We start from the raw sequence: 16,835 nt of genomic DNA on the forward strand, positions 1-16,835 counted from the left end.
ATTTATTTATTTTACTTGTACATATCTATTCTATTTATTTTATTTTATTTTGTTAGTATGTTTGGTTTTGTTCTCTGTCTCCCCTCTTTTAGACTGTGAGCCCACTGTTGGGTAGGGACTGTCTCTATATGTTGCCGATTTGTACTTCCCAAGCGCTTAGTACAGTGCTCTGCACATAGTAAGTGCTCAATAAATGCGATTGATGATGATGATGATAAATACGATTGAATGAATGAATGAATGAACAGTACCTGGCACATAGTAAGCTCTTAACAAATACCATGAAAAAAAAAGAGAAAGAGAGAGAGACTGAGTCCGATGAGGCTTCTAGGGGTCCTAGGCTGGGCTGGCACCATGAGCCCCTCCAATAGCCATACAGATGGACCCTCGGCCCCAGAGAGGCACTTATACTTCCCAAGTGCTTAGTACAGTGCTCTGCACACAGTAAGCGCTCAATAAATACGATTGATTGATTGATTGATTGATTGATTGATTGATTGTGTCCCAGTGGAAAGAGCACAGGCCTGAAGGAACTCAATCCAAGCCCCGGCTGTGCCACTGGTCCGCTGTACAACCTTGACAAACCACCTAACTTCCCTCCGAGCCTCAGTTTCCTCATCTGAAAAACGGGGACAGCATTCCTTTTCTGTCCCACTTAGACTGGGAGTCCCTTGAGGGAAAGGGACCGCGTCCAGTCTGATTCTTCACTCCAGCACTTAGCACAGTGATTGGCACATGGTAAGTGCCCAGATTGAACCCCCCTTTTTCCTCTCCTCCTCCCCATTCCCCCTTCTAGACTGTGAGCCCACTGTTGGGTAGGGACCATCTCTAGATGTTGCCAACTTGGACTTCCCAAGCGCTTAGTACAGTGCTCTGCATACAGTAAGTGCTCAATAAATACGATTGATTGATTGATTGACTGATTGAATCCCCCTTTTTCCTCTCCTCCTCCCCATTCCCCCTTCTAGACTGTGAGCCCACTGTTGGGTAGGGACCGTCTCTAGATGTTGCCAACTTGGACTTCCCAAGCGCTTAGTACAGTGCTCTGCACACAGTAAGTGCTCAATAAATACGATTGATTGATTGATTGATTGATTGATTGATTGAACCCCCCTTTTTCCTCTCCTCCTCCCCATTCCCCCTTCTAGACTGTGAGCCCACTGTTGGGTAGGGACCGTCTCTATATGTTGCCAACTTGGACTTCCCAAGCGCTTAGTACAGTGCTCTGCACACAGTAAGCACTCAATAAATACAATTGATTGATTAATTGATTGATTGATCCCCCCCGCCCTACCTCCTTCCTCTCCCCACAGCACCTGTATATATGTTTGTATGGATTTATTACTCTATTTATTTTACTTGTGCATATTCACTATTCTTTTTATTTTGTTAATGCTGTGCATCTAGCTTTACTTCTATTTATTCTGATGACTTGACACCTCTCCCCATGTTTTGTTTTGTTGTCTGTCTCCCCCTTCTAGACTGTGAGCCCGTTGTTGGGTAGGGACCGTCTCTAGATGTTGCCAACTTGTACTTCCCAAGCGCTTAGTCCAGTGCTCGGCACACAGTAAGCGCTCAATAAATACGATTGAATGAATGAATGAATAAGTGGTTAATTGATGCCTGTTTCCTTGTTTTGATGCCTGTCTCCCCCCTTCTAGACCGTGAGCCCGGTGTGGGCGGGGTTTGTCTCTCTTTATTGCTGAATTGTACTTTCCAAGCGCTTAGTCCAGTGCTCTGGACGCAGTAAGCGCTCAATAAATACGATTGAATGAATAATAAATGCCACAAGAAAATTCCTAAATGAGGTGGGCCCAAAGACACCTAAGGTGGAAGGCAGAGTCTGGTGGTGGATTGGCTGGCTCTGGTCTCCCCCCTACCTTCATTCTTGGTCGCCCCCCACCTCCTGGAAGCCCCCCAAGATGGGCAGTGCCCCTCTCCGGTCCCTGGGCCCCCCGGAGCGGGCTCACCTTGGCGTAGTAAATGTGGCAAACCTCGCCCAGGTCCTTGCCGGTCACCACTCCCAAGCGGGCTGCCAGCCTCTGATACCACAGGCCCAGGATGGTGGCCCAAAGAAGCACCCATAGCAGCTGTGGGGAGAGGGGATGGGGATAATAATAATAATAATAATAATAATAATAATAATAATAATAATAATAATAATGGCATTTATTAATCACTTACTATGTGCAAAATAATAATAATAATGGCATTTATTAAGCGCTTACTATGTGCAAAGCACTGTTCTAAGCGCCGGGGAGGTTACAAGGTGATCAGGCGGTCCCACTGGGGGCTCACAGTCTTCATCCCCATTTTCCAGATGAGGGAACTGGGGCACAGAGAAGTGAAGTGACTTGCCCAAAATCACACAGCAGACAGGTGGCAGAGCTGGGATTTGAACTCATGACCTCTGCCTCCAAAGCCCATGCTGGGGGCGGGGGTCCAGAGCCCCTCCCTCCTCCTGGAGCAGGCAACAACGAGCCACCTTCCTGGGTTGCCCGGGTCAATCAATCAGTCGTATTTATTGAGCGCTTACTGTGTGCAGAGCACTGGACTAAGCGCTTGGGAAGTACAAGTTGGCAACATATTGAGACAGTCCCTACCTAACAGTGGGCTCACAGTCTAGAAGACTCTTGAGAAGCAGCGTGGCTCGGTGGAAAGAGCGCAGGCTCTGGAGTCAGAGGTCAGGGGTTCTAATCCCAGCTCTGCCACTTGTCAGCTGTGTGACTTTGGGTGAGTCACTTCACTTCTCGGGGCCTCAGTTCCCTCAGCTGTAAAATGGGGATGAAGACTGTGAGCCCCCCCGTGGGACAACTGGATCACTTTGTAACCACTCCAGTGCTTAGAAAAGTGCTTTGCACATAGTAAGTGCTTAATAAATGCCATCATTTTTATTATTATTCTCCCACTCCCTTGCCACCCCAGATGTCCCCACCCTCTGCCCAAATTCTCCTCAAATCCACTTCCTCTAGGAAGTCTTCCCGGCTGTCCATCACCTCACCCCCTCCTACTTCACCTCCCTTCTGTCCTTCTCCAGCCCAGCCCGCACCCTCAGCTCCTCTGCCGCTAATCTCCTCACCGTTAGGCCTTGTTCTCGCCTGTCCCGCTGTCGACCCCCGGCCCACGTCCTCCGCCTGGCCTGGAATGCCCTCCCTCTGCCCATCTGCCAAGCAAGCTCTCTTCCTCCCTTCAAGGTCCCACTGAGAGCTCACCTCCTCCAGGAGGCCTTCCCAGATTGAGCCCCCTCCTTCCTCTCCCCCTCGTCCCCCTCTCCATCCCCCCGTCTTACCTCCTTCCCCTCCCCACAGCACCTGTATATATGTATATATGTTTGTACACATTTATTACTCTATTTATTTATTTTACTTGTACATATCTATTCTATTTATTTTATTTTGTTAATATGTTTGGTTTTGTTCTCTGTCTCCCCCTTCTAGACTGTGAGCCCACTGTTGGGTAGGGACTGTCTCTATATGTTGCCAACTTGTACTTCCCAAGCGCTTAGTAAAATGGGGATGGAGACTGTGAGCCCCACTTGGGACAACCTGATCACCTTGTATCTACCCCAGAGCTTAGTACAGTGCCTGGCACATAGTAAGCGCTTAACAAATGCCGTCATTATTATTCTCTGGGCCTCAGTGACCTCATCTGTAGACTGTGAGCCCACTGTTAGGTAGGGATGTCTCTATATGTTGCCAACTTGGACTTTCCAAGCGCTTACTACAATGCCCTGCACACAGTAAGCGCTCAATAAATACGATTGATTGATTGATTGATTGATTCCCTGGTCCCCTGAACCCCTCCAGAAACCCCGGTCTCCATCTTTCCCCGGACGTAGCCTGCGCTAGACAATCTGCTCCGCTTTCTGCCTCCGCCACTGGCATTTTCTTCTTCCCGGTCGCCCTGTAGGTGGGAACCGGCTGGAGGGTGGGTGGCGAACTCGAACTCAGTCCCCCAGCCACAGAGGTCCACGTTCAGGGGGTCATTGCCGCCCTGAGATGATGGAAGGGGTGGGCCGTTTTCTGGATGGGGGGCACGGCTGGGAGGGGAGGTTGGAGGGCTCTAGGCCTCTGTAGTGGACCCCATCCTCCGGGTCCAGGGCCCCTACTCACTTGGAATCCGGCCACGGCTCCGGCCTGCAGGTCCGACTCGATATTCCCGGGATCCAGGAAGGCAATGCTCATGAGGAAACCCGGGCCCGTGAATGCCCACAGCTTCCGGAAGCTGAACCGAACCTGGAGGGGAAGAGGATCCGGGAGGGCATGAGGGCAGAGAGTGACGTCCGTCTTCTCCTCTAGACTGTAAGCTCCTTGTGGGCAGGGAATGTGTCTATTTATCGTTCATTCGTCACCATCATCATCATCAATTGCATTTATTGAGCGCTTACTATGTGCAGAGCACTGTACTAAGCGCTTGGGAAGTCCAAGTTGGCAACATATAGAGACAGTCCCTACCCAACAGTGGGCTCACAGTCTAAAAGGGGGAGACAGAGAACAAAACCAAACATACTAATGAAATAAAATAAACAGAATAGATATGTACCAGTAAAATAAATAAATAAATAAATACAGTAATAAATATGTACAAACATATATACATATGTTTGTATGTTCATTCGTCCATTCCTTCTGTCAGATTTGTTGAGAACTTACCGCGTGCAGAGCATTCATTCATTCAATTGTATTTATTGAGCACTCACTGTGTGCAGAGCACTGTAATAATAATAATGATGGCAGTTGTTAAGCGCTTACTATGTGCAAAGCACAGTTCTAAGCGCTGGGGAGAGTATAAGGTGATCAGGTCATCAATCAATCAATCAATCAATCGATCGTATTTATTGAGCGCTTACTGTGTGCAGAGCACTGTACTAAGCGCTTGGGAAGTACAAGTCGGCAACATATAGAGACAGTCCCTACCCAACAGTGGGCTCACAGTCTAAAAGGGCTCACAGTCTTCATCCCCATTTCCCAGATGAGGGAACTGAGGCCCAGAGAAGTGAAGTGACTTGCCCAAAGTCACCCAGTGTGGCTTTGGAGTCGGTGGTCATGGGTTCAAATCCCGGCTCCGCCAATTGTCAGCTGTGTGACCTTGGGCAAGTCACTTAACTTCTCTGGGCCTCAGTTACTTCATCTGTAAAATGGGGATTGACTGTGAGCCCCCCGTGGGGCAACTTGGTCACCGTGTACCCCCCCCCAGCACTTAGAACAGTGCTTTGCACATAGTAAGTGCTTAATAAATGCCATTATTATTATTGTCATTATTATTACCCAGCTGATAAGCGGCAGAGTCGGGATTAGAACCCACGACCTCTGATTCCCAAGCCCGGGCTCTTTCCACTGATCCATGCTACTTCTCTGTACTGTACTAAGCGCTTGTAAAGTACAATTTGGCAACAAATAGAGACAACCCCTACCCCTGTACTAAGCGCTTGGGAGAGTACGATATAACAATAAACAAACAGATTCATACATTCATTCATTCAATCGTATTTATTGAGAACTTACTGCGTGCAGAGCATTCATTCATTCAATCATATTTATTGAGCGCTCACTGTGTGCAGAGCAATGTAATAATGATAATGATGACATTTGTTAGGCGCTTACTATGTGCTAAGCACAGTTCTAAGCTCTGGGGAGAGTATAAGGTGATCAGGTTGTCCCATGGGGGGGCTCACAGTCTTCATCCCCCTTTTCCAGATGAGGTCACTGAGGCCTAGAGAAGTGAAGTGACTTGCGCAAAGTCACACAGCTGACAAGTAGCAGAGCCGGGATTAGAACCCACGACCTCTGACTCCCAAGCCCGGCCTCTTTCCACTGAGCCACGCTACTTCTCTGTACTGTACTAAGCGCTTGGAAAGTACAAATTGGCAACAAACAGAGACAACCCCTACCCCTGTACTAAGCGCTTGGGAGAGTACGATATAACCATAAACAGATGCATACATTCATTCATTTGATCGTATTTATTGAGCGCTTACAATCAATCAATCAATCAATCAATTATATTGATTGATTGAGAAGCAGCGTGGCTCAGTGGAAAAGAGCCCGGGCTTTGGAGTCAGAGGTCATGGGTTCAAATCCCAGCTCCGCCAGCTGTGTGACTTTGGGCAAGTCACTTCAATTCTCTGTGCCTCAGTTACCTCATCTGTAAAATGGGGATTAAGACTGTGAGCCCCCCGTGGGATGACCTGATCACCTTGTAACCTCCCCAGCGCTTGGAACAGTGCTTTGCACATAGTAAGCGCTTAATAAATGCCATCATCATCATATTTATTGAGCACTTACTATGTGCAGAGCACTGTACTAAGCGCTTGGGAAGTACAAATTGGCAACATCTAGAGACAGTCCCTACCCAACAGTGGGCTCACAGTCTAAAAGGGGGAGACAGAGAACAAAACCAAACATACTAACAAAATAAAATAAATAGAATAGATATGTACAAGTAAAATAAATAAATAAATAGAGTAATAAATATGTACAAACATATACACATATATACATATATGTATATATACATATATATTTATATATACATATATACAGCTTACAGTGTGCAGAGCACTTTACTAAACGGTTGGGAGAGGACAATATAACAACAGACAGACACATGCCTTTCCACAGCGAGCTCACAGTCTAGAGGGGGAGATTCCCTGCCCACAACGAGCTTACAGTCTACTGTTGTGTAGTACTCGCCCAAGTGCTCACTCTAGACTGTGAGCCCACTGTTGGGTAGAGACCGTCTCTATACGTTGCCAACGTGGACTTCCCAAGCGCTTAGTCCAGTGCTCTGCACACAGTAAGCGCTCAATAAATACGATTGAATGAATGAATGAATGAATACAGTACTCTACTTACAGTAAGCGCTCAATAAATAGAGCGCACAGCGCACAGTCCAAGCCCAGCCAAGCCCAGCGGAGCCCAGCGGAGTAGCCACATCAGGTGCCTGCTCCCCCTCCTCCCCCTCCTCCCCCTCCTCTTGGCACAACTGTGCTACTTGATAAGCGCTTCCCACGGGCCCAACCCTGCTCTAAGCGCCGCGGGACAGGAAAATAATAATAATAATTATCATTATTCCGGGACTTCTTTAATACTAATTATCATTAGTATTACATAATATAATAATATTCTAATATAATAATATGATAATGCAGTGCTCTGCACACAGTAAGCGCTCAATTAATACGATTGACTGAAATAATAATAATAATAATCCCTTCTAGACAGTGAGCCCACTGTTGGATAGGGACCGTCTCTCTCTCTCTCCCTATATCTATATCTATATATATGTTGCCAACTTGTACTTCCCAAGCTCTTAGTACAGTGCTCTGCACACAGTAAGCGCTCAATAAATACGATTGATTGATTAAATACGGTTGGATGGATGGATGGATGAATGAATGAATGAATGAATGAATGAATGAATGAATGAATGAAAGCTCCCTGCTCTTCCTCCCTGACTTTCCAAAGACCAATTTCGGGATAGGACACAGCCAGGACAGGGGTGGTCAGTACAGGACAGTCTTCCTTGGCGGAAGCAGCATGGCTCAGTGGCTAGAGCCCGGGCTTGGGACTCTGAAGGTCATGGGTTCTAATCTTGGCTCTGTCACATAATAATAATAATAATAATAATAATAATAATAATAATAATGGCATTTATTAAGCGCTTACTATGTGCAAAGCACTGTTCTAAGCACTGGGGGGATACAAGGTGATCAGGTTGTCCCACGGGGGGCTCACAGCCTTAATCCCCATTTTCCAGATGCGGTAACTGAGGCCCAGAGGAGTTAAGTGACTTGCCCAAAGTCACACAGCTGACAAGTGGTGGAGCCGGGATTTGAACCCCTGACTTCTGACTCCAAAGCCTGGGCTCTTTCCACTGAGCCACGGTGCTGCTCCAACACATGTCCGCTGTGTGACCTTTGGCAACTCATTTCACTTCTCTGGGCCTCAGTTACCTCATCTGTAAGTAATGGGGATAGAGAGTGTGAGCCCAATATGGGACAGGGACTGTGTCCATCTTGATTACCTTGTATCTACCCCAGCGCTTAGACCAGTGCCTGGAACGCAGTAAGTGCTTACCAGGTACCATAATTAGTATTATATTAATACTAATATAATAGTATACTATACTATTATAGTATATAGTATTATATATATATAGTATATAGTATAGTATTATATATATAGTATACATAGTATATATACTATACTATATACTATAGTATATATAGTATAGTATACTATAATACTATTAGAGGGGGAAGCAGACAGCATGGCTCAATGGAAAGAGCCCGGGCTTTGAAGTCAGAGGTCATGCGTTCAAATCCTGGCTCTGCCAACTGTCAGCTGGGTGACTTTGGGCAAGTCACTTCACTTCTCTGGGCCTCAGTTCCCTCATCTGGAAAATGGGAATGAAGACTGTGAGCCCCCCGTGGGACAACCCGATCACCTTGTAATCTCCCCAGCGCTTAGAACAGTGCTTTGCACATAGTAAGCGCTTAACAAATGCCATCGTTATTATTATTAATATAAATAAATGGATAAATAAATACATATGTGCAGTGGGGTTGGGAGGAAGGTGCAAGAGTGGTGCAGAAGGGAGTGGGAGAAGAGAAGAAGAGGGCTAAGTCAGGGAAGGCTTCTTGGAGGAGGTGGGCCTTCAGTAAGGCTTTGAAGTGGGGGAGAGCGATTATCTGTCTGATAGGAGGAGGGAGGGCGTTCCAGGCCAGAGGAAGGATGTGGGTGAGAGGATGGAGACGAGATAGATAAGATGGAGGCCCGTTGAGAAGGTTGGCATTAGAAGTGAGCCCACCGTTGGGTAGGGACCGTCTTTATATGTTGCCAACTTGTAACAGTGGTAATGATGGCATTTGTTAAGCGCTTACTATGTGCAAAGCACTGTTCTAAGCGCTGGGGGGATACAAGGTGATCAGGTTGTCCCACGCGGGGCTCACAGGCTTAATCCCCATTTTACAGATGAGGGAGCCGAGGCTCAGAGAAGCTAAGTGACTCGCCCAAGGTCACACAGCAGACATGTGGCGGAGCCGGGATACGAACCCATGACCTCTGACTCCAAAGGCCGGGCTCTTTCCACTGAGCCACGCTGCTTCTCAACTTGTGCTTACTTGTACTATTATGCACTATTATGTACTAATATTATGTACTATTATGCACTATTATGTACTAATATTATGTACTAATTATGTATTATGTACTAGTATTATGTACTAATATTATGTACTAATTATGTATTATGTACTAGTATTATGTACTAATATTATGTACTATTATGTACTATTATTAAGCATAATAGTGCTTGTACTTGGTAACTTGTACTTACCAAGCACTTAGTACAGTGCTCTGCACACAGTAAGCGCTCAATAAATATGATTGAATGAATTGAATGAATGAAGTGCGAAGTGCGAAGTGTGTGAGCCTGTGCGGAGCAGGAAAGTAGTGAGGTGAGATAGGAGGGGGCGAGGGGATGGACGGCTTTAAAGCCAATGGTGTGGAGATTTTTTCTGATGAGGAGGTGGATGGGCAACCACTGGAGTTTCTTGAGGAGCAGCGTGGCTCAGTGGAAAGAGCCCGGGCTTTGGAGTCAGAGGTCATGGGTTCGAATTCCGCCTCCCCCACATGTCTGCTGTGTGACCTTGGGCAAGTCGCTTAACTTCTCTGAGCCTCAGTTACCTCGTCTGGAAAATGGGGATGAAGACTGTGAGCCCCACGTGGGACAACTTGACCACCTTGTAACCCCCCAGCGCTTAGAACAGTGCTCTGCACATAGTAAGCGCTTAACAAATGCCATTATTATTATTATTATTATTATTGAGGAGGGGGGAAACACGGGCTGAACGTTTTTGACGGAAAATGATTCGGGCAGCAGAATGGAGTAGGGACTGGAGTGGGGAGAGACAGGAGGCAGGGAGGTCAGCGAGGAGGCTGATACAATAATCAAGGTGGGACAGGATAAGGGCTTGCATTTATGTGGTGGCAGTTTGGATGGAGAGGAAGGGAGGATTTGGGTGATGCGAAGGTAGAACTGACACGATTTAGTGAAGGCTTGAATAGGTGGGTGGAATGAGAGAGGAGCATGGCTCAATGGAAAGAGCCCGGGCTTTGGAGTCAGAGGTCATGGGTTCAAATCCCGACTGCCAATTCACAGCTGTGTGACTCTGGGCAAGTCACTTAACTTCTCTGTGCCCCAGTTACCTCATCTGTAAAATGGGGATTAAGACTGTGAGCCCCCCGTGGGACAACCTGATCACCTTGTAACCTCCCCAGCGCTTAGAACAGTGCTTTGCACATAGTAAGGCTTAATAAATGTCATTATTATTATTATTCAAGGATCAGAGAAGCAACGTGGCTCAGTGGAAAGAGCACGGGCTTTGGAGTCAGAGGTCGTGGGTTCTAATCCCGGCTTCACCACTTATCAGCTTTGTAACTTTGGGCACGTCACTTAACTTCTCTGGGCCTCAGTTACCTCATATGTAAAATGGGGATTAAAACTGTAAGCCCCATGTGGGACAACCTGATCACCTTGTATCAAACCCAGAGTTTAGAATAGTGCTTTGCACATATTAAGAGCTTAACGAATGCCATAATTATTATTATTACTAAGGAGGTGGCAACATAATGAGAGAATGAGAGAGGATTCAAGGATTAGAGAAGCAGCGTGGCTCAGCGGAAAGAGCACGGGCTGGGAGTCAGAGGTAGTGGGTTCTAATCCCGGCTCCACCGCTTATCAGCTGTGTGACTTTGGGCAAGTCACTTAACTTCTCTGGGCCTCAGTTACCTCATCTGTAAAATAAGGATTAAAACTGTAAGCCCCACGTGGGGCAACCTGATCACCTTGTATCAAACCCAGAGCTTAGAATAGTGCTTTGCACATATTAAGAGCTTAACGAATGCCATAATTATTATTATTACTAAGGATCATCATCATCATCAATCGTATTTATTGAGTGCTTACTGTGTGCAGAGCACTGTACTAAGCGCTTGGGAAGTACAAGTTGGCAACATATAGAGACAGTCCCTACCCAACAGTGGGCTCACAGTCTAAAAGAGCAAGGTTTCAGACTTGGGAGACAGGAAGGGTGGTGATGCCATCAACAGTGATGGGAAAGTGAGAGGGAGGACAGAGTTTGGGTGGGAAGATAAGAAGTTCAGTTTTAGCCATATTAAGTTTGAGGGGATGGGAGGACAGCCAAGTAGAGATGTTTTGAAGGCAGGAGGAGATGTGAGTCTGCAAAAAAGAAGAGAGATCAGGGCTGGAGGGGGAGATTTGGGTGTCATCAGCATAGAGGTGTGATTTGAAGCCATGGGAGTGAATGAGTTCTCCAAGGGTGTGGGTGTAGACGGAGAATAGAAGGGGACCCAGAACTGAACCTTGAGGGACTCCCAGAGTTAGGGGATGGGAGGCAGAGGAGGGGCCCATCATCATCATCATCATCATCAATCATATTTATTGAGTGCTTACTGTGTGCAGAGCACTGTACTAAGCACTTGGGAAGTACAAGTTGGCAACAACTTGTACTTGGCCCGTGAAAGAGACTGAGAATGAGAGGCCAGAAACGTGGGAGGAGAACCAGGAGAGGATGGAGTCCGTGAAGCCAAGGTTGGATAACATTTCCGGGAGAAGGGGGTGGTTCTCAGTGTCAATCAATCAATCAATCAATCAATCGCATTTATTGAGCACTTACTATGTGCAGAGCACTGTACTAAGCGCTTGGGAAGTACAAATTGGCAACACATAGAGACAGTCCCTACCCAACAGTGGGCTCACAGTCTAAAAGTCTAAAAGTGTCGAAGGCAGCTGAGAGGTCGAGGAGAATTAGGATGGAGTAGAGGCCGTTGGATTTGCCGAGAAGGAGCTCGTCGGTGACCTTGGAGAGGGAGGTTTCTGTGGAGTGAAGGGGACGGAAGCCAGATTGGAGGGGGTCCAGGGGAGAATGGGAAGAGAGGAATATGAGACAGCAGGTGTAGATGACTCGCTCGAGGATTTTGGAGAGGAATGGTGGGAGTGGGATGGGGCGATAACCGGAGGGAGCCGTGGGGTTAAGGGAGGGTTTTTTAGGATAAGGAAGACACGGGCATATTTAAAAGCAGTGGGGCAGAAGCCAATGGAGAGTGAACAGTTTGGTTTTTTTTTTAAATGGCATTTATTAAGCACTTACTATGTGCCAAGCACTGTTCTAAGCGCTGAGGAGGTTACAAGGTGATCAGGTTGCCCCACGGGGGGCTCACAGTCTTAATCCCCATTTTACAGATGAGGTAACTGAGGCCCGGAGAAGTGAAGTGACTTGCCCAAAGTCCCACAGCTGACAATCGGCGGAGCTGGGATTTGAACCCATGACCTCTGACTCCAAAGCCCGGGCTCTTTCCACTGAGCCACAGTGCTTCTCTTTGAAGATGGCAGTTAGGGAGGGAAGAAAGGAGGGGGCAAGTGTTTTGATGAGGTGCAAAGGAGGAGGGGGTGGATTTTGAGAGAAGGCAGGAGAGTCAGAAGATCATGGGTTCTAATCTCCTCTCTGCCACTCATCTGCTGTGTTACCTTGGGGAAGTCACTTCACTTCTCTGGGCCTCAGTTCCCTTATCTGTAAAATGGGGATTGAGACTGTGAGCCCCACGTGGGACAGGGACTGTGTTCAACCTGATTCTATCCTGATTGTAGAGAAGCAGCGTGGCTCAGTGGAAAGAGCCCGGGCTTTGGAGTCAGAGGTCACGGGTTCAAATCCCGGCTCTGCCAATTGTCAGCTGTGTGACTTTGGGCAAGTCACTTCACTTCTCTGGGCCTCAGTTCCCTCATCTGGAAAATGGGGATTAAGACTGTGAGCCCCCCATGGGACAGCCTGATCAGCATGAAACCTCCTCAGCGCTTAGAACAGTGGTTTGCACATAGTAAGTGCTCAGTAAATGCTATCATTATCTATTATTATTATCCACTACTGCGCTTAGTACAGTGCCTGACACATAGAGAATGATGAACAAATAATAATGATAATGATGGTATTTGTTAAGTGCTACTATGCTTACAATAAACAGACATATTCCCTTCCCACTACGAGCTTACATCCTAGAGGGAGGAGATTACAGGCTAGAGGGACCAACTTACTATTCATTCATTCAATCGTATTTATTGAGCGCTTACTGTGTGCAGAGCACTGTACTAAGCGTTTGGGAGAGTCCAATAGAGCAATGGAACAGACACATCCTGTGCCCACAGTGAGCTTACGGCTTTTGAGAGAAGGCAGGAGATTTCCTCTGGAGATACTGATGGGAGAGGGGAGGGCCTGGAGAGGGGCAGGGGAGATTTTCGGGAGATCGCACCCGAGAGTGCCAATTTTGTCGATGAAATAATCAATCAATCATATTTATTGAGCGCTTACTGTGTGCATAGCACTGTACTAAGCGCTTGGGATAGCGGTCAGGTCATTGAGGGAAAGGGATGGGGAAAGTGGGGGGGCTGAGGAGGGAGTTAAATGTCGGGAACAACTGGTGAGGGCAATGGGCACGGGTGTCAATAAAAGTGGAGAAATAGTTTTGCCGGGCAGAGGAGAGGGCAGAGTTAAAGCAGTTAAGGATAAATCTGAAGTGGACGAAATCGGCCTGGTATCTAGATTTCCGCCAGCAGCGATCTGTGGGTCGTGGGCCACTGTGGGGTCCATACAGGCTAGTCATTCAATCAATCAACCAATCAATCGTATTTATTGAGCGCTTACTGTGTGCAGAGCACTGTACTAAGCGCTTGGGAAGTACAAGTTGGCAACATATAGAGACAGTCCCTACCCAACAGTGGGCTCACAGTCTAAAAGAGGGAGACAGAGAACAAAACCAAACATACTACCAAAATAAAATAAATAGAATAGATATGTACAAGTGAAATGAATAAATCGTATTTATCAAGTGCATACTGTATGCAGAGCACTGTACTAAGCATTGGGGAGAGTAATAATAAATAATAAATAATGATGGTATTTCTTAAGCGCTTACTATGTGCGAAGCACAGTTCTAGAGAAGCAGCATGGCGTAGCGGCCGGAGCCCGGCCCTGAGAGTCAGAAGATCATGGGTTCTAATCTCCTCTCTGCCACTCGTCTGCTGTGTTACCTTGGGGAAGTCACTTCACTTCTCTGGGCCTCAGTTCCCTTATCTGTAAAATGGGGATTGAGACTGTGAGCCCCACGTGGGACAGGGACTGTGTTCAACCCGATTGTATCCCGATTGTAGAGAAGCAGCGTGGCTCAGTGGAAAGAGCCCGGGCTTTGGAGTCAGAGGTCACGGGTTCAAATCCCAGCTCTGCCAATGGCCAGCTGCGTGACTTTGGGCAAGTCACTTCACTTCTCTGGGCCTCAGTTCCCTCATCTGTAAAATGGGGATTAAGACTGTGAGCCCCCCATGGGACAACCTGATCACCATGTAACCTCCTCAGCGCTTAGAACAGTGCTTTGCACATAGTAAGTGCTTAATAAATGCTATCATTATCTGTTATTATTATCCACTACTGCACTTAGTACAGTGCCTGATGCATAGAGAACGATGAACAAATAATAATAATAATAATGATAATGATGGTATTTGTTAAGCGCTACTATGCTTACAGTAAACTTTTAGACTGTGAGCCCACTGTTGGGTAGGGACTGTCTCTATATGTTGACAATTTGTACTCCCCAAGTGCTTAGTACAGTGCTCTGCACACAGTAAGCGCTCAATAAATACGATTGATTGATTGATTGATAAACAGACATATTCCCTTCCCACTACAAGCTTACAGCCTAGAGGGACGAGATTATAGGCTAGAGGGACAAACTTACAATTCATTCATTCAATAGTATTTATTGAGCGCTTACTGTGTGCAGAGCACTGCACTAAGCGCTTGGGAGAGTCCAATAGAACAACGGAACAGACACATTCCGTGCCCACAACGAGCTTACAGTCTAGAGGGGGAAAACAGACATTAATAGAAATAAAGAAGTGACAGAGAAGGACGTAAGTGGAATTAGAGAAGCAGCGTGGCTCAGTGGAAAAGAGCCCGGGCTTTGGAGTCAGAGGTCATGGGTTCAAATCCCAGCTCCACCAATTGTCAGCTGTGTGACTTTGGGCAAGTCACTTAACCTCTCTGTGCCTCAGTTACCTCATCTGTAAAATGGGGATGAAGACTGTGAGCCCCCGTGGGACAACCTGACCACCTTGTAACTTCCCCAGCGCTTAGAACAGTGCTTTGCACAGAGTAAGCGCTTAATAAATGCCATTATCATCATCAAGTGCTACGGGGCTGGGAGGGGGAAGGAAGAAAGGGAGCAAGTCCAGTCGACGCAGAAGGGAGTGGGAGATGAGGGAAGGAGGGCTTAATCAGGGAAGGCCTCTTGGAGGAGATGGGCCTTCACAAAGGCTTTGAAGGTGGGGAGAGTCATTGTCCGTCGTCGGATATGAGGAGGGAGGGCATTCCAGGCCAGAGGCAGGACGTGGGCCAGGGGTTGGTGGGGGGACAGGAGACATCGAGGGCCATTGAGGAAGTTGGAATTCGAGGAGCGGAGTGTGGGGGCCGGCTTGCAGTACGAGAGGAGTGAGGTGAGGTAAGAGGGGGGCGAGGGGATGGGGGACTTTAAAACCGATGGGGAAAAGTTTTTGTTTGATACAGAGGCGGGTGGGCAACCACTGGAGGTTCTTGAGAAGTGGGGAAACCTATCCTGAATGTTTTTGTAGAAAACATCTGCTGGGTGACCTTGGGTAAGTCACTTCACTTCTCTGAGCCTCAGTTACCTCATCTGTAAAATTGGGGTTGAGACTGTGAGCCCCACATAATAATAATAATGGCATTAGTTAAGCGCTTACTATGTGCAAAGCACTGTTCTAAGTGCTCGGGAGGATTCAAGGTGATCAGGTTGTCTCACTTGGGGCTCACAGTCTTCATCTCCATTTTCCAGATGAGGGAACTGAGGCCCAGAGAAGTGAAGTGACTTGCCCAAAGTCACACAGCTGATAATTGGCAGAGCGAGGATTTGACCCAATGACCTCTGACTCCAAAGCCCGGGCTCTTTCCACTGAGCCATGCTGCTTCTCATAATAATAATAATAATAATGGTATTTATTAAGCGCTTATTGTGTGCAAAGCACTGTTCTAAGCGCGGGAGAGGTTACAAGGTGATCAGGTTGTCCCACGGGGGCTCACAGTCTTAATCCCCATTTTACAGATGAGGTAACTGAGGCCCAGAGAAGTGAAGTGACTTGCCCAAAGTCACACAGCTGACAATTGGCGGAGCCGGGATTTGAACCCATGACCTCTGACTCCAAAGCCCGGGCTCTTTCCGCTGAGCCATGCTGCTTCTCATAACAATAATAATAATAATAATGGTATTTATTAAGCGCTTACTGTGTGCAAAGCACTGTTCTAAGCGCGGGAGAGGTTACAAGGTGATCAGGTTGTCCCACGGGGGCTCACAGTCTTCATCCCCATTTTACAGATGAAGGAACTGAGGCCCAGGGAAGTTAAGTGACTTGTCCAAAGTCACACAGCTGACAATTGGCGGAGCCGGGATTTGAACCCATGACCTCTGACTCCAAAGCCCGGGCTCTTTCCAATGAGCCACGCATATGGAACAGGGACTGTGTCCAACACGATTTGCTTGTATCCAAAATGCTTAACAAATACCATAATTATTATTATTATTATTGTAGAGAAGCAGCATGGCTCAATCAATCAATCAATCAATCATATTTATTGAGCACTTACTGTGTGCAGAGCACTGTACTAAGCACTTGGGAAGTACAAGTTGGCTCAGTGGAAAGAGCCCGGGCTTGGGAGTCAGAGGTCATGGGTTCTAATCCCAGCTCTGCCA

The 16,835-nt window shown here is 47.1% G+C and overlaps 1 protein-coding gene across 1 annotated transcript in view; it reads right to left on the reverse strand.

The window, feature by feature from the left end:
• Positions 1-16,835, reverse strand: part of SLC11A1 (solute carrier family 11 member 1) — a 66,737-nt gene that overhangs the window by 40,330 nt on the left and 9,572 nt on the right. The window contains exons 3-4 of the mRNA XM_038755404.1: positions 4,113-4,235; positions 1,971-2,090 (exon numbers count right to left, since the gene is read on the reverse strand). Coding sequence (XP_038611332.1) covers positions 1,971-2,090; positions 4,113-4,235 — 243 coding nt within the window. The remainder of the gene's footprint in view (positions 1-1,970; positions 2,091-4,112; positions 4,236-16,835) is intronic.

This window comes from Tachyglossus aculeatus, chromosome 1, assembly GCF_015852505.1.
Source record: "Tachyglossus aculeatus isolate mTacAcu1 chromosome 1, mTacAcu1.pri, whole genome shotgun sequence".
Lineage (NCBI taxonomy): Eukaryota > Metazoa > Chordata > Mammalia > Monotremata > Tachyglossidae > Tachyglossus > Tachyglossus aculeatus.